The sequence below is a fragment of the Astyanax mexicanus genome, chromosome 4, assembly GCF_023375975.1.
Source record: "Astyanax mexicanus isolate ESR-SI-001 chromosome 4, AstMex3_surface, whole genome shotgun sequence".
Classification (NCBI taxonomy): domain Eukaryota; kingdom Metazoa; phylum Chordata; class Actinopteri; order Characiformes; family Acestrorhamphidae; genus Astyanax; species Astyanax mexicanus.
This window is the reverse complement of record NC_064411.1, coordinates 50,213,395-50,237,985: the sequence shown is the minus strand read 5'-3', so window position 1 is coordinate 50,237,985 and position 24,591 is coordinate 50,213,395. Positions and strand designations below refer to the sequence as shown.

The 24,591-nt window shown below is 40.3% G+C and overlaps 2 protein-coding genes across 12 annotated transcripts; both read right to left on the bottom strand.

The window, feature by feature from the left end:
• Nucleotides 1-1,309: 1,309 nt before the first annotated feature.
• LOC103031168 (gastrula zinc finger protein XlCGF53.1) lies at nucleotides 1,310-14,958 on the bottom strand. Of its 11 annotated transcripts, none has more exons than XR_002651121.2 (5): nucleotides 14,586-14,956; nucleotides 12,719-13,054; nucleotides 7,939-8,226; nucleotides 3,533-4,671; nucleotides 2,760-2,897 (listed from the first exon to the last, which is right to left on the bottom strand). XR_002651121.2 is itself a non-coding variant. In XM_022678884.2 (4 exons), exons 1-4 carry the CDS (start codon nucleotides 14,833-14,835, stop codon nucleotides 2,218-2,220), a joined length of 1,554 nt encoding a protein of 517 aa, XP_022534605.2. In that variant the 5' UTR covers nucleotides 14,836-14,953; the 3' UTR covers nucleotides 1,310-2,217. The 11 variants fall into 11 exon arrangements, 7 of the variants coding, with proteins under 7 accessions (XP_022534605.2, XP_022534608.2, XP_022534604.2 ...); XR_002651120.2 differs by lacking the exon at nucleotides 2,760-2,897 and adding an exon at nucleotides 5,548-6,469 and having other exon boundaries at nucleotides 4,546-4,671; nucleotides 14,586-14,958; XM_022678884.2 differs by lacking the exon at nucleotides 3,533-4,671 and having other exon boundaries at nucleotides 1,310-2,897; nucleotides 14,586-14,953.
• Nucleotides 14,959-19,191: 4,233 nt separating this feature from the next.
• Nucleotides 19,192-24,424, bottom strand: LOC103032326 (zinc finger protein 398). The gene is made up of 3 exons (XM_015603646.3): nucleotides 23,934-24,424; nucleotides 21,733-22,464; nucleotides 19,192-20,934 (listed from the first exon to the last, which is right to left on the bottom strand). The coding sequence occupies exons 1-3, from the start codon at nucleotides 24,187-24,189 to the stop codon at nucleotides 19,730-19,732; spliced, it is 2,193 nt and encodes a 730-aa protein (XP_015459132.3). The 5' UTR covers nucleotides 24,190-24,424; the 3' UTR covers nucleotides 19,192-19,729.
• Nucleotides 24,425-24,591: the final 167 nt, after the last annotated feature.

The window sequence follows — 24,591 nt, the reverse complement described above, 5'->3', positions numbered from 1 at the left end:
CCTACTACTCTAACCCATTTTCCCCATCTCCTCTGTGAATGCTGAGTTGAATTAACACATGGAAATATCCCAAAATATCAGATGCATTGTGTTTTTTGCTGTTCACACTGCCACACAGATAATACATCTGTCATACATGACAAAATGATTGGATTTTGGCCATTTTATCTGCTGTGTAAATACCGTCCTATTTTTTTAAACAGTAGGCCAGCACAATAAACTGAATTCAGCTGTTGCCAGTCCGAACTTATTCTGTCCCTAGTGCTTCTGCATTTTGAAATATTGATTACATGTGTCTTATTTTTTATGCGTACAAATTAGATTAGAAGTGTTTCTAATTAGGCAAGAGGCACTCTCACCACTGATTACTACTAATTTACTGCTGTTGTGTACTAAACATTAATACTGTAAGGTATATACTCTTTATATTAATCTTAATAGTGCAGATTTGGCAGGTTAGTTCACCAAATGTCAGTTTAATATATTGACCAGTTTTGTAATTGTCTGGCAACTGTAAATGCTGCACTTGCATCGTTTAGACATAAGTAGCTTCTTCCTTTCGGTTCCACTATAAGTTGTGGGATAATAATGTATATCATAACCATTCTCAAAAACTAGTTGGCATTAGTAATATAAACCATTGGTTTTCTGCTGTGCTTGCTGCTAAGCCCCATGCAGTAAAAATCTATGTGTGCCATATATAAAAATATTAAAATGTTTGTGATGCATTCAATGTAAAGGCAATTTTACTTCTTCTGTTATGCATTTTATTATTTGTTTTTTCATTCTGTATTTTATTACCAAGTACAATACTAAGAATGTACAGCAAAAATAAATAAATAAATAAAACTGGGATTTGTGGACTACCTGTTTTCTTTTTTCTTTAATATTATAAAGTAATTTAAATTATCACCGATATAAACAACTTTGTCTATTTAAAACATCACATTTACATGTTTTTTTTATTATTTGTACATAAGTGTATTTTACATATGTACATAAGTGTATTTTAGATCCATTTAAATTGGTCTGTTTGTCATTAAATGTTCACATATAACGGTCTGTCAAGAGTGGAGTGAAATGGTTTTAATATGTCAGTGATGACTATTACCTGCTGAAATATTCCCACAGCCACTCTTCAGGAACAGAGAACCTTTCATCCCAGATCAAAAACTCCCCAATGCTTCCACATGACTAACATGCATTACATCAACAGAGTCTAATTTCTCTAGAAGAAGTGAAAGACAATGTTGGTATAATACTGTCTTCATATCGAAGTTAGAAAAAGAACACCCTTCATACATTTACATTGCAGTCAATTACTATTTTTATTTTTCAGGAGATAAATCAAAATAAAGAATAAAGTGGGAAAATAAAATATGCATGAAAAAAAAAAAAAAAATCAAAAATTCGAGTTGAAAATAGGATCTCTAGCAACACCAAAATCACCCCAATAAATAAAGAGTCACCTTTGCTTATGTGCACACTGTAAGCCTAAATGCAATTTCTGTAGGTGGCAACAAGACTGGTTTTATCTTACAATGTATGTAAGAGTTCTAAACCTGACATGACAGAGTAACTGTTTGGAAAGTAAGATGATGCACCTCCATCTCTCCTGCCTTACATATGGAAACATCACCACCTGTGTAGCTATGTTGTCATTTTATTAATCCATGCAGTGGTCTGTAGTCCCATGTACAGCTCTGGGAAAAAATGAGACCACTTAAAAGTGATGAATTTCTTTGATTTTACCAAATTGAAAAATTAATTTTGCACCAGGAGTAAAGGCATACAATTATTCAAAAGCAGTGTGTAAGACTGGTGAAGGAGAACATGCCAAGATGCATGAAAACTGTGACTAAAAACCAGGATTATTCCACCAAATATTGATTTCTGAACTATTAAAACTTTATGAATATAGCTATAAATAGCAAAATCAGAGATTTCAGAAACTGAAATGGTCTCTTCATTTTTTTCCAGAGCTGTATATTTAATCTTTTTTTTCTGCAAATAACTGTGAGGATGGTCATCTTAACCGATCTGACTTCAGAAACCAATTTGATTTGTGTGCATTGTGAACACAACCTAAAAGAAGAGGTAAGATAACATCAACTCCTGACTGGAAAACTGGTGATACGTAGCCTGGTCTAAAGAATTCTGATTTCTGCTGAGGCTGGAAAGATGCTAAGGTCAGGATTTGGCAACAACAGCATTATTCTATGGACCTAACCTGCCTTGTTCATGCAGAGTCATGTGTCTTTTGAAACGGGTCAGGGAGGGAAACATCTTCCCACACAGTGTGCAGCGGGAAGGCTTTTCTTTAGTGTGGATGCGCTGATGGACATTCAGATTGGAGCTGTGGGCGAAGTTTTTCCCACAGACCGCACAGCCAAATGGCTTCTCGCCTGTGTGAGTGCGCAGATGTACCTGCAGGTGATATCGTCTGTAGAAGCTTTTAGGACAAAAAGGACAAGACAGTGGCTTTTTCAGCCTATATGTCTTTGCAGATCTGCTGGTTGAGTTCTGTTGGAAGTTTCTGGCTTGAATTTGGTTCTGGACTGTTCTTGCATGCACCTGTTTGGCCCGGGGTTCCACCATGTGCTTAATGCTGCAAGAAGGCAAAGTCTGACTAGTCTCAGCAAGATGATTCAGCTGGGGATCATTCAGTTGGGGATGGAAGCCATCAAATATGTACTCTGCTATTGGCACAGAGTACCGGTCAGCCTCCACTTTTATAGCAGCATTGACAAAGTCTCCAGGGTCTGCTGTATCTTGGCATTTTAGAGCCTCACCAAGAGTCCGGGACCGTAAGTTCATCAGCCCATAGGAGCTCATCCTTTTATCTTCGTCTTCTTCCTTGCAACTGGCTTGTTGGTGGAGCTCACTGAAGTTCATATCTGAGCGAGAGATGTCAGAAAAAAACAGCAAATCATTCAAATACAACAATGAACAGATACTGGTTTGTTAAACAAATACACTGACATGCCACATTGTGTAGTATATAGTATATAGTGTCCCCTAACTATTGCTTTTTCCCATGGAAGCTAAAGAACTTCCCAAGGAAGGTCCCATCCATCTGGCACCCACAATTACACCTCAAAATCAATTTACATAATTTTGCCCCATGACTCCTGGCATGTCAGTGTATAAGGATAAACCTTTCAAAGTATCTAAAGTGGGGGAAATTTACAAGGGCACAGTTTAGTAAGAGTTTTATTAGATGTAGTTTGTGCCATGTTTACAAACAGTGTTAAATAATGACAGGTTACAGGTTTTGACAAGGCACATGCATCCTGCAGCATCCCATTTCACGCATCTACTATTCATACTGAAAAATAAGAACCAGACTGAGGGCTGGATAAGACGGGGAGGCAGAATTTAGCACAACACCTGAAAATGCAACTTGCCAAACTAACACACCCTTTATTGACAAACCAATCAATGTCAAGTATAGAAAGATGCAGCCCATGTAGGTGATGATGACAGGTGATGATGACAAGTAAAAGTACTTTACAATGTAACAAATATCAACCTTTGGCCCAGTGGCCCCCAAGGGACGTCAATGATGTGGTCCACGGAGGAAACACTTAACATCTTGCAGGATTTAAAGGATCTGGTGCTAATGCTTACTTGGTGCTAACCACCATAAGAGACACCTCCAGAGATCTTGTGACATCCACGCATAACAGGGTCTGAACTGTTTTGGAGGAAAGAGGCGGACATACAAAATATTGGACAGTCGGACACAATACTGTACTCAAATAAATGCAGTAAACTTGGCCTGGCAGCAGTTGCAGAGACGTGATTATAGTCCTTGGGACAGGCCATTCTGACCATGCAGAGCCATGTGTCTTTTGAAAGGGTAATGCCAAGCGAACGTCTTCCCACACAACGAACAACAGAAGGGTTTTTCCCCAGTGTGAACACGCTGATGGGCGGTGAGGTTGGGGCCATGGGCAAAGCTTTTTCCACACTGCTGGCAGGTATAGGGTTTGCTGCCACTGTGCCCTCTCTCATGGGTGATGAGGTTCCCTCTGTGGGCAAACCGTTTCCCACACACCGCACAGCCAAATGGTTTCTCGCCTGTGTGGATGCGTTGATGTCTCTTTAAGTCGGACGTGTTGTTGAAGCTTTTAGGACAATAAGAACAAGTCCAGCGCTTGTGCATTGTTGTTTTCGCCTGTTTCTTCACCTTGGTTTGCATCACCGACAAACTGCCCGAGTTTTGTTTGAAGTTTCTGACTTCAATTTGTGTCTGCATGTTTCTTGTCTTCGCATGTTTTGCACCAGGAAGGACTGTATTCCTTATACTGCAAGAGGGTAAACTCTGGTCACTGGTCCCTGCAAGCTGAAACAGCTGGGGGTCAGCTTGAGAAGAAGAACCGTGTATCTCAAAGTTAGTTGTAGTTAAAAAGGGCCATGCTAAGGCATTGTTGGTTGCCATCTCACAAGGTGCCAATTCATTCATCCTCTCCGCTATTGGCTCCTCCTCTGGCTCAGTCTTAAACTCCATCCTTCTTGGATTCCCTTCAAATCTTCTCGGCTCATTCACACGACTAAACACTGAATTGTATTTGCAGGACGATGCCTCTTCGGACTGATAGGACTGCGCCGAATAATGAGACTGAGGATGGAAGTCTTCTATTCTGCCACATGGATTGTCGATGTGTCCTAAAAAACATGTGTGATCAAGTTTCAGATACTGAGATCGATACGATAGAAAAGCATGAACAGGGAGAAAAGTATTAGTAACAAATGATTAAAGACTAAAGCTAAAGCCAATAATGATCGACTAGAGCTGCAACTATTAGTCATCAGACGGCAACATCGGCAAAGATTTTATTTAAAATAATGTTAGTTATACAGAATATATACAGTAAGACCTGGCCCACACTACAGGATAATCAGGGTATTTTTAAGAATGACTTGCTTCAGCAACGGCCGTAAATAATCTTGCCTTTACAGGCATATGCATCACACAGCTGTATGGACAACAGATTTCGCTGGTGATTCTGTATCTACTGTAACTGTAGATTAACTCTTATTTTTAGACAGAAATAAAAGGAATAATCTATTACACTCAATCTGCTGCAATCAGATACTCGGAGGAAGGCAGTATTTGGCACAACAACTGGAAAGATAACTCGCCAAACTAATAACACATCAACGTCTGATGACAACAGACTATAACTAAGATCTAAAAGGCATTCAGTCGCAAAGCCAGCTGAGACCAACTCTTCTGGACTGCATCTACCCAATTAACAAAAACATCTACCTTGGTTCAGACTTTGGACCAATGGCACCCACGGCTTATTGACGCAAAGTCCCCACATATTATAGGACATCTACTACAGATGTCTACATAGTGCCACATTTCACAGAACATGTTTAGTGGGCTTGACAAGTCTGTGCCTTGATGGTTCAAAGCTATTTGACGGCAGTGCTTTTCTTCCTGACCCTAAACATTTAAGACTAACAAATAAAATAAATGGAGGATGGTCACTGACTTTTGCACAGTACTGCACACAAACAATTCCAGACAATGACCTTGTTTATATTTTAGAAAACTTGACCTGGCAGCAAAAGGTGTAGAGTCATCGTTATAGTCCTTTGGTTGGGCCATTCTGACCATGCAGAGCCATGTGTCTTTTGAAAGGGTAATGCCAAGCAAATGACTTCCCGCACAGCGAACAACAGAAGGGTTTTTCCCCAGTGTGAACGCGCTGATGGGCGGTTAAATTGGAGCAATGGGCAAAGCTTTTTCCACACTGCTGGCAGATATACGGTTTGCTGCCACTGTGCCCTCTCTCATGGGTGATGAGGTTCCCTCTGTCGGCAAACCGTTTCCCACACACCGCACAGCCAAATGGCTTCTCGCCTGTGTGGATGCGTTGATGTCTATTCAGGGTGGACGTGTTGTTGAAGCTTTTAGGACAATAAGAACAAGTCCAGCGCTTGTGCGTTCTTGTTTTCGGCTGATTCTTCACCTTGGTCTGCTTCGCCGACAAACTGCCAACTGAGTTCTGTTGGACGGTTCTGACTTGAATTTGGGCCTGCATGTTTCTTGTCTTCGGCTGTTTTGCACAAGGAAGGACTGTATTCCTTATAATGCAAGAGGGTAAACTCTGGTCACTGGTCCCTGCAAGCTGAAACAGCTGGGGGTCAGTTTGAGAAGAAGAACCTTGTATCTCAAAGTTAGTTGCAGTCAAAAAGGGCCATGATAACGCATCGCTGGTTGTCATCTCACACGGTGCCAATTCATTCATCCTCTCCGCTATTGGCTCCTCCTCTGGCTCAGTCTTAAACTCCATTCTACTTGGATTCCCTTCACCATTTTTCGACTCATTCATACGTCTAAATGCTGCATTGTATTTGCAGGACGATGCCTCTTCGGACTGATAGGACTGCGCTGAATAATGAAACTGAGGATGGAAGTCTTCTATTCTGCCAAATGGATTGTCGACGTGTCCTAAAAAACATGCGTGATCAAGTTTGAGATACTGAGATCGATAAAATTGGAAAGCATGAACAGGGAAGAAGTATTAGTAACAAATATGATTAAAGACTAAAGCTAAAGCCAACAAAAACCAACTAGAGCTGCAACTATTAGTCATCAGACGGCAACATCAGCAATGGTTTTATTTAAAATAAAGTTACAGTTATACAGAATATATACAGTAAGGCCTGGCCCACACTACAGGATAATCAGGGTATTTTAAAGAATGACTTGCTTCAGCAATGGCCGTAAATGGCCTTCCCTTTACAGGCATATGCATCACACAGCTGTATTGAGGCAACAGATTACGCTGGTGATTCTGTATCTACTGTAACTGTAGATTAACACTTATTTATAGACACAAATAAAAGGAATCCTGCTGCAATCAGATACTGGGAGGGGGGCAGTATTTGGCAAAACACCTAGAAAGGCAACTCACCAAACTGAAAACATATCAGCGTCTGATGTAGGTGATGAAAACAGACTACAACTAAGATCTAAAATGTGTTCAGTTGCTAAACGAAAGGAAACCAACCAAAACATCCACTTTGCTTCAGACTTTGGCCCAATGGCACCCGCGGCTTACTGACGCGAAGACGCCGCATATTATAGGACATAAATTATAGGACATCTGCTGCCAAAGTCTACTTAGCACCAGATTCCACAGGAGATCTTCAGAGGGCCTGTGGAGTCTGTGCTTTGTTGGTTCAAAGCCATTTGATGGCAGTGCTTACATAAAATAAATGGAGTATGGTTGTCGACTTTTGAACAGTACCGCACACAGACAAGTCCAGGGCTTGATGTTGATGATGTTTTAGAAGAGGTGTAGAGTCATCATTATAGTCCTGGGGTCAGGCCATTCTGACCATGCAGAGCCATGTGTCTTTTGAAAGGATAATGCCAAGCGAACGTCTTCCCACACAATGAACAACAGAAGGGTTTTTCCCCAGTGTGGACGCGCTGATGGGCAGTCAAATTGGAGCCATGGGCAAAGCTTTTTCCACACTGCTGGCAGCTAAAAGGTTTGCTACCACTGTGGCCTCTTTCATGGGTGATAAGGTTCCCCCTCAGGGCGAACCGTTTCCCACACACCGCACAGCCAAATGGCCTCTCGCCTGTGTGGATGCGCTGATGTCTCTTCAGGTCGGATGCATTGTTGAAGCTTTTAGGACAAAATGTACAAGGGAGTGGTTTTTGTGCACTCGTTTTTGGCAGGTTCTTCGCCTTTGTCAGCATTGCCGACCAAGTGCCGGAGTTCTGTTTGAAGGTTCTGACTTGAATTCGGTCTTGGATCTTTCTTGTCTTCGCCTGTTTCGCCTGTTGATTTACTTTGTGCTTAATACTGCAAGAGGGTAAACTTTGGTCACTAGTTCCTGCAAAGTGAAACAGCTGAGAGTCAGTTTGGGAAGCATGTAAAATCTGTTCTAGTCTAGAAGAACAACCTTGTGTCTCGAAGTTCCCGGCAGTCAAAAAGGGCCATGGCAAACCATCGCCGTCCGTCATCTCACAGGGTGGCAGTTCATTTATCCTTTCCTCTATTGGCTCCTCCTCTGGCTCGATCTTAAACTCCACCCTACTTGGATTCCCTTTACTGTTTCTCGGCTCATTCATACGAATTAAGACTGCATCGTATTTGCAGGACGATGGCTCTTCAGACTGACTGGACTGCACTGGATAATAAGACTGGGGATGGAAGTCTTCTATATTGCCAAATGGACTGTCTCCATCACCTAAAGAAAAACATATCTGTGATCAAACTATTAGATTCTAAGATCGATATGATAAAAAAGATGATTAACTACAACAGTTAGTCATTAGATGACAACTTTGCCAAATATATTATATAAAATAAAGATTATTTAATGCCTGGTTCACACGACAAGAAAATCAGGCCGATTTTGAAGTTAACTTGTTCCACCAATACCAAGAATCGCAAAGGGTCTCCTGACACCAGAGTGAATTTCTCTAGCTTGGGGTGTCTATAATCCAATCTACTTCCCAGCGCGGTTGAGCTGCCCTGATTATAAATTGTAAATATTTGTAAACACTTTAGTTGCATTCCAAAGCCTAGGTTGCAGCCAAGGTTGAAAGGCCCTTGGTAAGACTTGCTCTGCTTACTGTTCATATAAATGGAACAATCAAATGAGGCTAGTAGTGAGGTGTGTAGTGAGATCACTTGCGCAGGAACTTGTGGGAGAAAATAGCTGTGGTGCTTCTTGCTTTTTTGAGAAAAAATGAACAGTTTTGATACTTTAAAAGGCTGTGTTTTTCTTGTTGCATTTGTTTCCCTTTGTATTGTGTATGCACGGAAAACTGTGGGTAACAAAGGTCTTGGAAGGATACATCAGTTGCGTCCTCATATTTGCCACTTGGCTTTGGATGACATCTTTTGTGTGGGACAGATGCCAACTGCATGTGTGGGTGTGTATACAGTGAGTCCAAGAAGTATTTGATCCCTTGTTGATTTTCTTCGTTGGCCCACTAATAAAGACATGATCATTCTATACTTTTAACGGTAGATGTATTCTTACATGGAGAGACAGAATATTAAAAAGAAAATCCAGAAAATAAATCTAAGGAATATATATTAATTGATTTGTATTTCATGGAGTGAAATAAGTATTTGATCCCTTAGTATTCATTAGCAGTTCTGGCTTTTACAGACCAGTTAGACACTCCCAATCAACTTGTTACCTGACCTGAAGCCACCTGTTCTCACTAATCACTTGTGTGAAAAACACCTGTCCACAGAACAGACAGATCACACAGATTTCAAGTCTCCAACATGGGTAAAACCAAAGAGCTGTCACAGGACCTCAGAGTCAGAATTGTTGACCTTCACAAAGCTGGAATGGGCTACAAAAAGTTTAGTAAGGTGTTGGATGTGAAAGTAACAACTATTGGTGCAATTATCAGAAAGTTTAAAGAGTATAACATGACAATCAACAGACCTCGGCCCGGTGCTCCAAAGAAGATTTCGCCTCGTGGGGTGGCAATGATGCTGAGAACGGTCAGAAATCGTCCTGCAACCACTCGGCAGGAGTTAGCAAATGACCTGAAGGCAGCTGGGACCACAGTTTGCAAGGAAACAATTGGCAACACTTTGCGCAACAATGGATTCACATCCTGCAGTGCCCGAAAGGTACCCCTGCTGAAGAGAGCACATGTGGAGGCGCGCCTCAAGTATGCCAATGATCATTTGAAAGATGAACCAAGTTATTGGGAGAAGGTTTTGTGGTCAGACGAGACCAAAATTGAACTTTTTGGCCTCAACTCCACCCGCCATGTGTGGAGGAAGAAAAATGCTGCCTATGACCCCAAGAACACTGTGCCCACCGTCAAGCATGGAGGTGGAAGCATAATGTTTTGGGGGTGTTTCTCTGCCAAGGGTACAGGGCTACTTCACCGCATCACTGGGAAGATGGATGGAGCCATGTACCGCACAATCCTGAGGGACAACCTCCTCCCCTCTGCCAGGGATCTGAAAATGGGCCGTGGTTGGGTCTTCCAACATGATAACGACCCTAAACATACAGCAAAGGATTGGCTCAAGAAAAATCACATTAAGGTCATGGAGTGGCCCAGCCAGTCGCCAGACCTCAATCCGATCGAAAATCTATGGAGGGAGCTGAAGGTCAGAGTTGCCAAGCGACAGCCCACCAACCTTCATGATTTAGGGTGTACTCACACTAGGCCCGTTTTGGTTGAATCGTGCCGGAGCACGGTTCGGCCCCCTCCCCACTCCCCCGCAGGCCTGCACTCACACTGCGCTAAACGATCCGTGCCCGAGCACGCTTTCGTCAACAGGTGACTTTTGTTTTGAAGAACAGTATGCGCACGCAAAACAATGGAGTTCAGGATTGTACTGTTGTTTTTGTTTCTCTGGAGTCGTTTTGGGCGTGCAAATACGCAACTGAACCAGAGATTCATTGATTGTGCAACACAACGATTTACTGCTAATCGTGCTGCACGTGTAAGAAGGTTTTTACACAAGCAGCAGACGTCCAGGGAGAAATTTGCAGCTTTACTCGCGGACTACAATTCACGTTTATCAGTAAGGTAAGAGACGTACTTGCTATATACATAAATAGTGACCAAAGGAGCGAAACATAAAACTCAAGTAATAATAAAATGTGTTTGTTGTTTAGGACTTGTAGATAGTAGTCCTAATTTATTATGGGTAACACTAACCATTATGGTGCTCTTTAGAACCCTTTTCAAAAATATTATATGCAGAATTGTGTATAAAACGTCCTCCGTTTACAGTAGCGTCGCATCACTGACGTCATCTTGATCCGTGCCCGGGCACGGTTTGCGCTCACACTGCATCTGTACCGTGCCCGGGTCCAAGTGAACCGTGCTCGGGCCCACCTCTTCAAGCGGGCCCGGGCACGGTTCAGCGTACTGTGCCCGGGCACGGTTCGGAGCGATCACACTAGCCAAACGAACCGTGCTTTGGGAGGTAACCGTGCCCGGGCACGGTTCGGATTGCCTAGTGTGAGTACACCCTTAGAGAGGATCTGCAAAGAAGAGTGGGCCAAAATTCCCCCTGGTGTGTGTGCTAAACTTGTGGTTAACTACAACAAACGTCTCACCGCTGTGCTTGCAAACAAAGGCTTTGCCACTAAGTATTGAGTGTGTTTGGCAAGAGGGATCAAATACTTATTTTCCTCATTGAAATACAAATTAATTAAAATATATTCTTTAAAATTATATTCTGGATTTTTGTCTTGATATTCTGTCTCTCCATGTTAGAATATATCTACCATTAAAAGTGCAGAAGGATAGTGTCTTTATTAGTGGGCAAACAAAGAAAATCACAAGGGATCAAATACTTCTTGGACTCACTGTATATGAATGTATTTCTGTATTCACATCAGACTCATTTTGCAATATGGGTAAGCCATCTTGAACTCTTTATTTCTGCCATGATTTCATCCAATTCTTTTCTTTCTTTTGGCTTTTCCTGTGCAAAAAGCCTAACCACCATCCGACATGTTTGTTGAAATCTAATTCGAGAGAAACTTCTGTTTAGCTGTTTGGGACTCAGGCGATACTCCTCCTTGCCTTGCCTGAGAAATTGCTTATCTGAATTGTTTGTGTGCATAACCTGAAAGTGTCTGATATTTCACACAAGGCAATGTGTGCTGTGCAGAAAAGCAATTATAAGTATATTGTGTACGGATTCACAGTTTTTTTTTTAACATGGGTGAAGATTTTTTTGTACATCCTGTAGTGTGGGCCAGGCATCATACATGTAAATATTCTCACAGAATGCACTGTTACCCAATAAAGCTGTTGAATAGCATAGTGGATAACATGATAGTCCGACATTGAGGATGTGAATATTGGTTCCCTATCAAGGCAGGAATGACAAGAAATGTAAATGTTTAAATGGTAGACAGGTAACTAGTTCTGTACCCAGCTAAAGTAGCCTCTTTAGCAGCAATAATACTAAGAATACTACTAACATCTACCTTTTAAAGGCTGATTATTATCATCATCATCATCATCATCATCATCATCATAATAATTATAACAATTACTATAATATCTATAATATATAATACATATCTAAATGTACTGTTAACTGTAGAACAGCAGACATAAGGTGAGATTTTGAACGTTTCATTGAAATTGTACAAAACTAATACTGTACTTAATCAGTAGTCAGTATGTTATTTAAATCATCATAATTAGTCATGTAATATAAAAAATATGCTAAAAGACAAAACAACTCCTAACACCTTGGTCAACTTAAGAAAATCTGAGCCATATGCCAAATTGAGTGTTATTTAATTTTACATATTTCTAACTTCACAAGTCACTTTATTTATAGATATTTCTGCTACTATCATAGAGGTGTGTATATTTTTGCAGATGTACATTGTGTATCTATGTGATATATCTATACTTAATATTTATGCTGCTAAATTTTCAATATATTTTTGTATTTTACTTACATGCTTTATATATATATATTTTTTTTTTTTTTCTTTTTTCCTGTTTTTTTTTTTTTTTGCGGGCGAGTCAATGCAACGAAATTTCCTATTAAGAATGACAATACAGCAAGTCTAAGTCAATGCAATTACCTTTGTCTACTGATCTCTCCAACTTCAAAACTTCTAACATGTAAATTATTTAAACCTTAATTACTTAAACTACTGTACACAAAATGCTACCCGCCCCATATTTGACAGCATGAGCAAGAGCAATTCTTACCCATCTCTGGCTCTTGTGCATCTGTGCATAGCTTCTGGTCATTCTGGGAGTTCTCAAAGTCACACTCTGCTGTGGACACAGAGTAACTTCCGGCCTCCAGTTTTACAGCTGCTGTGTTGAGTCCTCCTGCATCTGCTTTATCCTCAGAATTCAGAGAGTCACTGAGGATCTGGGGCTGTCTAAACTCAGTGTGTGTAATACCAGAGTTAAGATGTGAATTCACAAAGTCTAGGTTGGAATCCTCATGAAAGTTTATCAGTCCTGAGGAACTTGTCTTTTTATCTTCCTCTTTATCCTCACAATTGGCCTCCTGGTGGAGATCATCAGCATTCATATCTAAACAAGAGAGCATTTAAATAAAACAATATTATTACAATATTAAAATTACAAGAACTGTACCACATTAGCCTCATAACATAAAAAATATAACATAATTTAAAAGCTTTTTGACAAATTTATTAAAATCACTGTTAATCAAGTGTTTGTGTTTGTTTCATGTGAAGTAAAATGTTTGTATTCTATACACACACAGTACAGTATACTGTCTCCAACAAGTTTCTATTAACTATAGCATTCATCTAAATTATTTACTCTCTTACTATAATTATTAACCAATAACAAGTCCTTAAATTAAATAAATAATCGTTATTTGGAAATGTTTATTTTATACTAGACACATAATTCTTAACCAGTGTTTATAGAAGCCATACTACGCTCCCTACAATAATGTGGAGGAATGAAGGACCATTTCAGCCACTCAGCCATGTATATATGCCCAACAGAAAAGCTATGTGATGCATAGGAAATTTCCTTACCAAATAAACATTTTTGAACAAAATCTAAAAAAAAAATACATTTTGTGAAAGGTGAAAGGCCAAACGCAGTACACAAAAATTTGCCACTTCTTCACCAACGGTAATAGCAAAACTACAGTTTAATGATATGTATTTAACTCTCAGGAAACATTTTAATATTCCAGAAGACATAACAAAAACCATTTTTTAAAACACACTGACGATTTTTGGGGAAATTAAAGGATTTTAAGTGTAGCTTATAGTGCGAATATAACTTCACACTTTAGCTTTATGTTATACAGCTGTGGAAAAAATTAAGAGAGCGCTTCAGTTTCTGATCAGTTTCTCTGATTTTGCTATTTATAGCTATATGTTTGAGTGAAACGAACATTGTTGTATTATTCTATAAACTATGGACAATATTTCTCCCAAATTTCAAATAAAAATAATGTCATTTAGAGCATTTATTTGCAGAAAATGATAACGGCTGAGAAACGTCTGAAATAACAAAAACGATGCAGAGCTTTCAGACCTCAAGTAATGTAAAGAAAATATATATCCATAACGTTTTTAAAGATTTTAGAATATATTTGGTGGAATAACCCTGGTTTTTAAATCACAGTTTTGGTATGTTCTCCTCCACCAATCTTATATACTGCTTTTGATTTTTTTATGCCATTCCTGGTGCAAAAATGTAAGCAGTTTTTTAAGAGGTTTGTTTTTTATTTCTCATCACTTTTAAGAGATCCCTTTTTTCAGAGCTGTAGCTAAAATGCCTTAAAAATAGAACTGTTTATATTACAACAATATCCTTTATAAAAAATAATTTCTGAGATGATATATGGACCACAAAAAATATTACGACAAACCTAGGTAATAGGTAGGTAATGTTAAATAAAGGTTAATTCAACCATAATTCAATGTTTATTCACTAATTTTTATTAGGTTAACTATCAAGGAGATGTTTCATAGCTAGCTAGCTAGTTAGCTAAGCTACAGTGTTACCTAAATACTGTATAATCAGATTCCGTATTGATATGTGATAATAATCGATTATCAGTATCAGTCAGTACCTCTCTCTGCCTCTCCGATCTGAGGGTTGATCTGAGGGGCAGTGGAGAGGGGTTTCTCTCTCAGAGCTGCCCTCAGATCCCTCACTTTCCCCCTCAGGCTCTGGATCTCGCCCTGGCTCCTCCGGATCTCCAGCCGCATCTCCACGCACTGCGAGTCCACCAGCGCACAGATCTCCGTCGCCGCCGCCTTCGCCAGGCTCTCCATCACCGACCAGACCCGCGCCTCCAGCGCCGCAGCGGCTCCAGACATCTTCCAGCCCTCACTGCTTTAATCCAGCGGGAGATATCTCAGTTCATTCAGACCCTCAGCTTCACCCCTACAGCTGTGTTTACTCTCTGTGCTCCACTCTCTCATTCACTTCCGCTCTGCTTTGTGTGGAGTTACCGTAATACACCTACTATAGAGTCTGTAATGTAGCTGCGCCCTCCAATTAGTAGTGCATCTAAAAAAATGCATCTAAAAAAATTAGAATGTCGTTGAAAACTTACTTCATTTCAGTAATTCAGTTCCAAATGTGAAAGCATTAATTTATTTTATTAATGATTATGGATTACGGCCAATGACAACTCAAAAGTCAGTCTCTCAGAAAATTAGAATATTATATTAGACCAATTGGTGCTGGAAAATGAAATCCACATCTCCATAAAAGTTGTTTTGAGATCCAAGGCAAACACCGCACTTAAATTAGTCTTGATATAGAGGGTTCAAACACTTTTTAACCAATACATTTCCATTATTTTTTCATGACTTTTCCATGCTTCAAGGCAAACTTTCATTATCATACAATTTTTAAAACATCAGTGCAGACATGGACAATAAAACCAAAAATGAACTAAAACTATAATTAAAATTGTTTATAGTAGGCCTAATTTAAAATTAATCTGATAAAATGTTGACACACAATCTTTAATAATAAAATGTGTCAGATCCTGAAAGCTACATTGTGTAGAGCTAAATTACTGAATTAACTCTGAGCTGACGTATTTGTTAGCTCAAAATAGCTTTTCTCTATCTCTATCGATAAAGGGGAAACAAAGATTTGTAGACCAAATTCCCATGACTTTTTCCAAAACCTTCTGGATATTATAACTCAAGCTTTTTACTCAAGTAAAAGTGTACAAGTACTGGTTTTAAAACAATACTTAAAGTATAAAAGAAAATATATGCAGTACTGTAATTATCACGTTTAAATAACTACTAATGCCCCAGAAAAGACCCATTGCCTTGTTTTACTAAGATAAAAAACAAAAATCGTAGGTGGTGATCAAATTCTATCCCAGCAAACATTATGGCCTCAAATGTGTGGAATGTGGGCTAGGTGGGTTTCAAGTACGTGTAGGCTCTTAGTGGATTTGTAATAGGTTGATACCGAATGTTTCTAGTTCATAATAAACGTATATGCAGCTGTGGAAAAAAATAAGAGACCACATAAGAATTACGAGTTTCTTTCATTTTACCAAATTGAAAACCTCTAGAATATAATCAAGAGGAAGATGGATGATCACAAGCCATCAAACCAAGCTGACCTGCTTGAATTTTTGCACCAAGAGGGACAAAGTTATCCAAAAGCAATAATTTACATGTGAAAGTGTGGTGCGACTAGCATAGTGTGTTTGACCAACCAGGGAATCAACCCTAGTTTGCCAAAAAAGGACTGGTGTTATTACCTACAATGCTATACAACTCACATAAGATAGGCCATGTCCCAATTATCATCCTAGGCTCTAAGCCCCTCCTGGAAGGGCTCTTTAATGAAGCTTAAAGCATTGAGAGTTTAAAGCAAAGTTGAGACATTTTGTCTCACATCCATTAACCTGTACACAATAGTACTGCTTTAATGCCAAATACCACATTTTCCACAAGTTGAGATTAACATTTTTTGCAAGGTTGCAGTGAAAATTAAATAAAAATTATGTGAGTCAACTGCATAAAGACCAAGAACACGACACGTAATCAGGGTTCCACACTCATTAAAGGTATTTTCTCCATGTTCTGTTTATGTATTGCCAGTATCAACCACAATGAAACAGTGTAATATCCATGCATTCGTGATTCGCGATTATTGAAAACGGGACAGAGAAACAATTACAAACATTCCATTTACAGACACACTCAGAAACACACCGACTGTCACGGCCTGCTACAGTAAATCCGTTTGGTCAGTTCTGACTTTTCGGCAACAACGTGAAACATGTAATTACAGTAACAAAAAGACACAACACACTGGATCTGTCCAGGTGTGATACTGAGCTGTAAAAATATTGCTAATCTACTTTCTTAAATAATTACTAAAACTAAACAGCTGTAAATGGATTTGGGTCCATTTAAACTCCCGTGTAAAATGGACTTTGGGTGTAGTAAAACATGATAAAGAGTACTAACCCTTAATAAATACCATGACTTCACTTTAAGATGGCAGCACCCAGAGATTAGGTTATGTTATAGATTGTATACAGTGTTTTTTAATAAGCTTCTTGTGCACTTTAAAAGTTTTAAATGCCTCGTTTTAAATGTCAAGGCTCTCCAGATTCTACCAATGAGGTGTGCAGCTACTTTGAGCCTGAATATATCTGCAGGTGCAAGTGGATGCCCTGAAGCACCCGTTGTAAAGAGTGCTGGTCAAAAAGCACAAAAATTACTGTATCTCAGAAAGTTGAGGGAGAGCGGAGGTGTGCTATTCATCAAAGGTTAGTACTCTTCATCATGTTGTACTACACCCAATGTCAATTTTAGTGAAAAGGTAAAAAGTGGTGATCTCACACTTTCTTGCAGACTACCATAATGATGAATAATCGTTGAATGTGTATGAATGATATGCATTTCATAGGGATGTGGGTCTATTTTATTGCCAATCTTTTGGAGTGAATTGGCACATCTCCAGATTTGGAAAGAACTAAAGGCTCATTAATAGTCCCTTTATGTACAAAATTGAAAAGTACATTTCTGTTTCAAACAATGTAACTGCTACAGCCCACATACTTCTATGCATCCTGTATTTAGGAATGGATTTTAAGTACATCCAATCCAGTACATTGAGAAATAGAGAACAGTTTTCTGACAACAAACATGATGGCAATGGTGGAGAAGATCATGATAATGCTCTTATGACAAAAAAGACAAGAGAGTCAGTGGTGTAAACGATTGTACACTGTGTAAAAACTGTTACGTCATAGTCTGGCGTTGTTTTCTAAGTTTTGTAGTTGTGTCCATATATAAATGGTCATGATTGCTGGAACTATTGGCTGATCTGCCCCAATGATTTGACAGGATTTCCTTCTGTGGCACTAGTACTGAATCGGAGTACGAACAGATGGTTCTGTCCCTTCCCATAGCATAAGTGAGCCTTAGTACGAAAAGAATCAGATTTCTTCCAAGATCAAGGCCAAGATTGTGAAGGGTTCATGAGAGAAATCACTAGGGCTGGCCCGAATAGCGTTTTTTGAGCTCCGGATATTCGGCACTGATTCGAAGCGAATATTCGAATATTCGTTTTTTAAAAAAGAGGTAAAAAAAAAAAAAAAAAAAAGCAAATCACGGCCCCTTTAATCCACTGAAAAATGTTCAATTTGCTCTGACCGACGAGACATATTCACCCCGGATTTTTGGTGTTTTTATCCCGGATTTTTGTGTTTTCACCCCATATTTTTTCTGTGTTTTTAGCCCAGATTTCTTTGTGTTTTCATCCCGGAATTTCTGCTGCCCTACACCGCGGCTTATCCGCTGCGTAAGCAGGCTAGGAGGCTGCTGCTGCACGGTTTCTCCGCTGCGCAAGCCAGCCCAGTAAATTGCTGTTTGTGTTTTCACACTTAGGTTATTTGCTTAAAAAAACAAACAAAAAAAACGTTTGTTCAGGAAGTATTTTATATTCTTAAACATTGTTGATTATATTAGAGGACAGTCATTGTAAACTGTACTTGGTCTATTTCGGTTAAAGGATCGTGCAGGGCATATTACTGATTTTGTATTTTTGCACTTGGGCTATAAGCTCAATATTAAATATTTCGTTTGTTTAGAAATTATTTTATATTTTTAAACCATGTTAAATTATATTAGAGTAGAGGAAAGTCATTGTTAATGACGTTATTGTACTTGGTCTATTTCGGTTTAAGCATTGTGCAGGGCATAGCCGTATTACTGATTTTGTATTTTTGCACTTGGGCTATAAGCTCAATATTAAATATTTCGTTTGCTTAGAAATTATTTTGTATTTTTAAACCATTTTAAATTATATTAGATAAGAGGAAATTCGTTCAGACATCATTTTTGTAGGCCAGGCTTTTGTAACCGATTTAGCCCCTACTGTTGCCACATTACCCCTTACGTTTTATTATATAAATCAGTTTCGAAGAGCCTGCATTTTTTTTATCATGTCTGCGCGAGACTGATTTTTAAACCCACTCTTCCACGCTCCCGCGTTTCTGTCTCGTTACCGCGCCGCAAAAAAATTGCTTCTTTTAATCCCGCGCCCGCCCGCCACATACACATTTCTGCCGCTCCCGCCCCACGTTCCTAATATAAATTAAATAAACTACATTTAATGCTTCAAATTTACTTATATATTTATTAAAACAGCAGCGCTGAATAGTGTGGTCCCGTTCCTTACCCCAGTCCAAACACCATCGGTGTGTGCGTGTGTGTGTCGGTCCATCCTGCGCGTTGAGAGTTTTCTTTAGGTTTTTTTTTTTTTACAATTATTACAGTTTTCTTAACTATTTATTAATTTGCTCCCGCATCGTCTGGATTAAACTCCCGCTCCAGCCAATAACAGTTCAGTTCTGTCCCGCGCGCAAGATATTCTGACGGGACCCGCGAGAACAGAAGTGGTTAGAGTGAGGTGGAACTCTGGAAAGGAGAAAAAAAACGAATATCCGAATACCAAAATTAAAAACCGAATACCTACTCAACGAACGAATATCCGAATACCCGAATATTCGGGTCCAGCCCTAGAAATCACCATTTAAAACATCCTGTAATGCAGGAAAATGACTGTATAAGAATAGGCTAAAAAGAGAAGGTTCTAAAGAGTTACAAGAGCTACTTCACTAAAACTAAAAAAACTTTTTTTTCTGGCAATGTCCAGACCAAACTCAACCAAACTAAACACGGCCTCTACCTAAGCAGAACCTCAGCAGGAATGTTAGTGTTATCTTAAGTAGCCCGTCGCTTGGATCTGGGGGCAGCAGTGCCGGTAACGCCCTGCTCGCGTGGGGAAGCTCATTCCGCAGGTGGAGCAGTGGAACCCCCGTTCCTGCAAGTGTGTCCGCAGGTGACCCTTCAAGCTGCTCTTTTGTGTGAAGCTCCTGCCGCACAAGCTGCAACTGTAGGGCCTCTCTCCGGTGTGGATGCGCTGGTGCCGGTCCAGGTGGCTCATCCGGTCGAACGTTTTCCCGCACTGAACGCAGATGAAGCGCCTTTCTCGCCTCCTCGGCATCCCGTTCGCTACTTTGGGCGTCTGAGGTATTGGGTCGGGAGGTAAATTTGGCAGCATTATAGCCTCTGTGGTTCTAAGAGGAGCTGATGTAGATATGTGGTTTATGGGTGGAGCTACGGTGGGTTCCTCAGAATGCATGGCGTAACATATCTCTGGATTGGCCTCTTCTTGGTCCATGACTGCTGATATGTTATTGTCCTCCTCATCCTTCACAGCAACGGAATTGCTCTGATTGCTGTGGTTGCTGTCAAACCCCTTGGTGTTGATGGTCACAGGAGATCCCCACGAGTGTACAATGGTTGAGGTAGCTTCTAACTGATACTTGTTTTGAGGTACGCTGTATTCAGCCCTGCTAGAACAATCAGACTCCATGTCTTTTCCAGTGCTCACTGCATTTACGGAATTTGCATTCAAAGCCACTCTGTCTTCTTCACCTTTGACTGTTTCAGATCCAGAGTTGAGTTGTCGAGGCTTTTCTGGCTTAAAATTGCTCAACACCTGATCTTTAGTCTCAGCTTTCTTCTCATCCTTCGTGCCCTCCTCCTGAAGACAAACCACATCATCGTCATAGTCGTCCTCTTCATCATCATCCTCATCATCGTTATCATTATCGTCCTCATCGTGGTCTTCCAACTCACAGAGGTCAACATAGCTCTGGGTTTTTCTATCTGGTGGGCTGCTGTTTGGATCAGTAAGTGCCGACTGGTGATCTACCGGTGGATGATCAGAACACTCGCCCTCTATATTTATGAAGTGAGTATTTTCTTGAGGCAGGCACGATGACAAGTGAGGATTCTGGTCTTCAGTGTGTGTCTCTTGACTGTTTATAAAGGCGTGGGCAGCAATCTGTTCTTCACAATGAGGAGCCATATGCCATTCGTTACTGAAGTGGCCGTCTTCACCAGGCAACCCAGCAACTGCAAGAAAAAGAACACAACAGACAAAAAAGATGTAAAAATTTAAGAAAAACACATACACAGCAGACATGTTAGTATACCTAAAGGAAGATAATCTTTAGGAGATTTGAGGCCGATTGGTACAATTAATGGAACCCACAATGTCACCACAATGCGTGGTGTGTGCTTTTATAGGGCAGGGCAGCTTTAACCAACACATCTGATCTCATCACATTGAAGTCCAGGTTGGCTGACTCCTAGCTTCAATTAGCTCTTCGAAAAAAGTAATTATCCTAGAGGTTTACATACTTTCCCCCCCTCACTTGTAATTTTTTTAAAATGTTTTGTTCAATAAAACCATGCAAACATATCATTTTATGTGTGATATTACTTTAAGTAGACTGTGTTTGTCTATTGTTGTGCCTTTGATGAAGTTCAGAACACATTTAATGAGCAATTCATGCAGAAATCACAAAGGGTTCACATACTTTTTCTTGCAACTGTACAATACATAACCATACACTGACGTGCCATAAGTCACAGAATTGAAACTAGCATCGTGTCCCGTGACTTCTGCCATGATTTGCTTCTTCACCAGAGTCGCTTTTAGCCAGACATCATTAGTCACAAACATTACCATGCACTGTGCTGTTCACTGCGGGTGGTAATGCCTTCTGTACACACATTAAACTGTGGATCAAGGAACGTTAAATTCCCACAACTTTAAAACTTTTAAATCAGGATGCATTCTGTGAGCAATGTGAACTAATACATGATGTAATTTTAATTATTAAGACTGTAAAACAAAGCAGGTCTCACTTCGATGGGTCTTCAGGTGGCTTTTCAAGCTGCTCTTCTGTGTGAAGCCCCGGCCACACAACCCACAGCTGAAAGGTTTCTCTCCAGTGTGTATGCGCTGATGCCTCTCCACGTGGCTGAGCCTATCGAAGGTCTTACCACAGAACATGCAGGGAATCCGTCTCTTTTCCACATCCATTACTCTGTTCACTGGTCTCCCTCTGGCTGGAACACCACCCAGAGGGCTGAAGTTACTCTGACCCTCAGGATGTGGGTGTATAAGGGCATTGTGGGTGTTTTGTGCTCTCAGTAAGTCATCCGTAGCTACGTGCAGGTTGTCTGTGGAGGGCTCGCTATGTCTGGCTAGGTCTTCTCCATTCTGACATCTCGTCGTCTCCATTCTGTCCTCAAGTGGCTCATAGCTCCTGTCCACAGCAGCAGCAGGGTCTGACCGGTGATGTGCCGGATCATATGTGGAGTGGAAAAACTCAGGAGAGTGCATTTCTGCATTTTCTTCTGACGACCACACCTGGGCGAGCTCTTCATTCTCAGCAGAACCAGACTGTACCGGCAGCCCCGTCCTTGTGTTTTGGCTTGAAGCATCTTGCACGATCTGCACGTCCTCATCATCTTCTATGCGTTCAATCTTTACCTTCACTCTGGGAATCGATGTGGGGGCTTCTTTTTGTCGCCTGTTCAGATTTTCCCTTCTGGATTCTGTTTCTGTACTTCTCTTTTCTTGTTCTTGGACACCTGTGGTAATGAGAAGATTCATTTTAATTAACAAAAGTTTTGGTCCAGCTATACTGGTTGGTTTACAAGTGGAAGCTTCTTCTAAGGACTAAGTCTAATCACTGTCTGGAAAGCCAGTGCCTTGGGAATTGAAATTTAGTTCAAACTATAGTAAAACAGACACATTGATTATGCTTGATCATGCTTGTAGACCAGCTAAAACATCAAACTCAAACAAAAAAACACCAAAAAACTCCAAACTGGTCAACCAGCTTGTTCATACTGGTTATTGATCCAGCTTTACCGAGTTGCTCATGCTTGTAGCCCAAATACAGCATCACACTTAAATGACAACATGCCCTAAACTAGTCAACCAGATTGGTCTTGTTGGTCCGACCGCTTGGTGAAAGTGGTTGTCTATCTAGCTAGCTTGGATTTGCTGGCCAACCAGCATGGTCTAGTTTGTTCAGATTGATGAACATGTTTGTAGATACCCAAAGCTGGTCAAAACCATGGTTATAATAGTTATCTAGCTTGGTTTTGCAGGTCATGCTGGTAAACCAACATGGTCAAACTGGGTCAGGTTGCTGATCATGCTTGTAGATCTTTTAAACAATCATTTTTAAATGGCAACATACCCTAGACTGTTCGAAATCTAAGCTGGTCAATCAGTCTGTTTATACTGGTTATCTAGCTTGGTTTTGCAGGTCATGCTGGTCAGCCAACATGGTCTAGCATGTTCAAATTGGTTATTTATCTAGCTTTACCGGGTTAATCATAATTATACAGCATCATACCTAAATGACAACATGCCCTAAAATAGTCAATCAGATTAGTCTTGTTGGTCAAACCGCTTGGTGAAAGTGGTTCCATCTAGCTAGCTTGGACTTGCTGGCCAACCAGCATGGTCTAGTTTGATCAGGTTGATGAACATGTTTGTAGATACCCAAAATTGGTCAAAAGCCTGGTTATACTGGTTATATGGCTTGGTTATTCTAGGTCATGCTGGTCAGCCAACATGGTCTAGCATGTTCAAACTGGTTATTTATCTAGCTTTACTGGGTTGATCATGCTTGTAACCCAAATGAAGCATCATAATTAAATGACAACATGCCCTAAACTAGTAAACCAGATTGGTCTTGCTGGTCTTAGTTGGTCATGCTTACGGACCAAATAGACCACCACACTTCAATGAAAACAGACCCAAAATCGATCAAAATCTAAGCTGGTCCACTAATTTAGCCTGGTCTATATTGGTCAGGTTAACATCCTAAAGGAAAACCCCCAAACTGGTCAATATCTAAGCTCATCAAGCAACTTTTCCAGCTAAATGATGCTTTTTCTTAACAGTGGTTCTCAAAATTAATGCAATAAGGGTTTCTTTTAGTGTTTACAAACTTTGTGGTCTAGAATTAGACTAAATCAGGCTTATCTGAGCTTTCCAGAAGCTTCTATATGAGATTATTTAAACAGATCAGCTTTTTCACCACCTTCTAACTGTCTCGCGCGGCCGCTCACGCACTCCCGCACCAGAGCGCGGCGCGTGGCCCGCAGCTCATTAGACACGATCTGCAGGTTCCTCTTCAGCGTGTCGATCTCGTTCTCCCGCTCGCAGATCTCCAGCCTCAGCAGCACCACGCCGTCATCCACCACCTTACTGATCTCCGCCACGGCCGCTTTCGCCAGCACGTCCATGATGGAGGCGATTTGTTTCTGGAGAGCGACACTGTTGAGCATGTTCTCCATCTGCTTTACATAACAACTCCCAAACTACACAGCGTGTACAGTCTATACAGAGCCTAGACTCCCACACAGCTCCAGCACACGCCGGGAAAGTGGCCTACATTTATTAAAATAAAATATAAAAGAGGGGAAACCCGCTCAATACTTGTAGTGCTGGCTAATGTTTTGTTCCCGGACAGATTTCTGTCTCTCAGCACAAGCGGAGGAAGTGCCGCTAGCAACCGCTGGAGCTAAACATACCGTAACCAATAGAAAAGACGCGCACTAAAAACATATATATATATATATATATATATATATATATATATATATATATATATATATATATATATATATATATATATATATATATATATATATATAGAGAGAGAGAGAGAGAGAGAGAGAGAGAGAGAGAGAGAGAGA

What these genes read in the sequence shown, in the direction of transcription:
- LOC103031168 (XM_022678882.2), bottom strand. Translation starts at nt 14,835, where the DNA reads ATGTCTGGAGCCGCTGCGGCGCTGGAGGCGCGGGTCTGGTCGGTGATG. An exon ending in TGCACAAGAGCCAGAGATGG is followed by an intron (nt 8,227 to 12,718) that starts GTAAGAATTGCT and finishes GTTTTTCTTTAG; the next exon opens with GTGATGGAGACAGTCCATTT. An exon ending in CGGGAACTTCGAGACACAAG is followed by an intron (nt 6,470 to 7,938) that starts GTTGTTCTTCTA and finishes CATGTTTTTTAG; the next exon opens with GACACGTCGACAATCCATTT.
- LOC103032326 (XM_015603646.3), bottom strand. Translation starts at nt 24,189, where the DNA reads ATGGAGAACATGCTCAACAGTGTCGCTCTCCAGAAACAAATCGCCTCC. An exon ending in CCGCGCGAGACAGTTAGAAG is followed by an intron (nt 22,465 to 23,933) that starts GTGGTGAAAAAG and finishes TCATTACCACAG; the next exon opens with GTGTCCAAGAACAAGAAAAG. An exon ending in CCACCTGAAGACCCATCGAA is followed by an intron (nt 20,935 to 21,732) that starts GTGAGACCTGCT and finishes TTTTTCTTGCAG; the next exon opens with TTGCTGGGTTGCCTGGTGAA.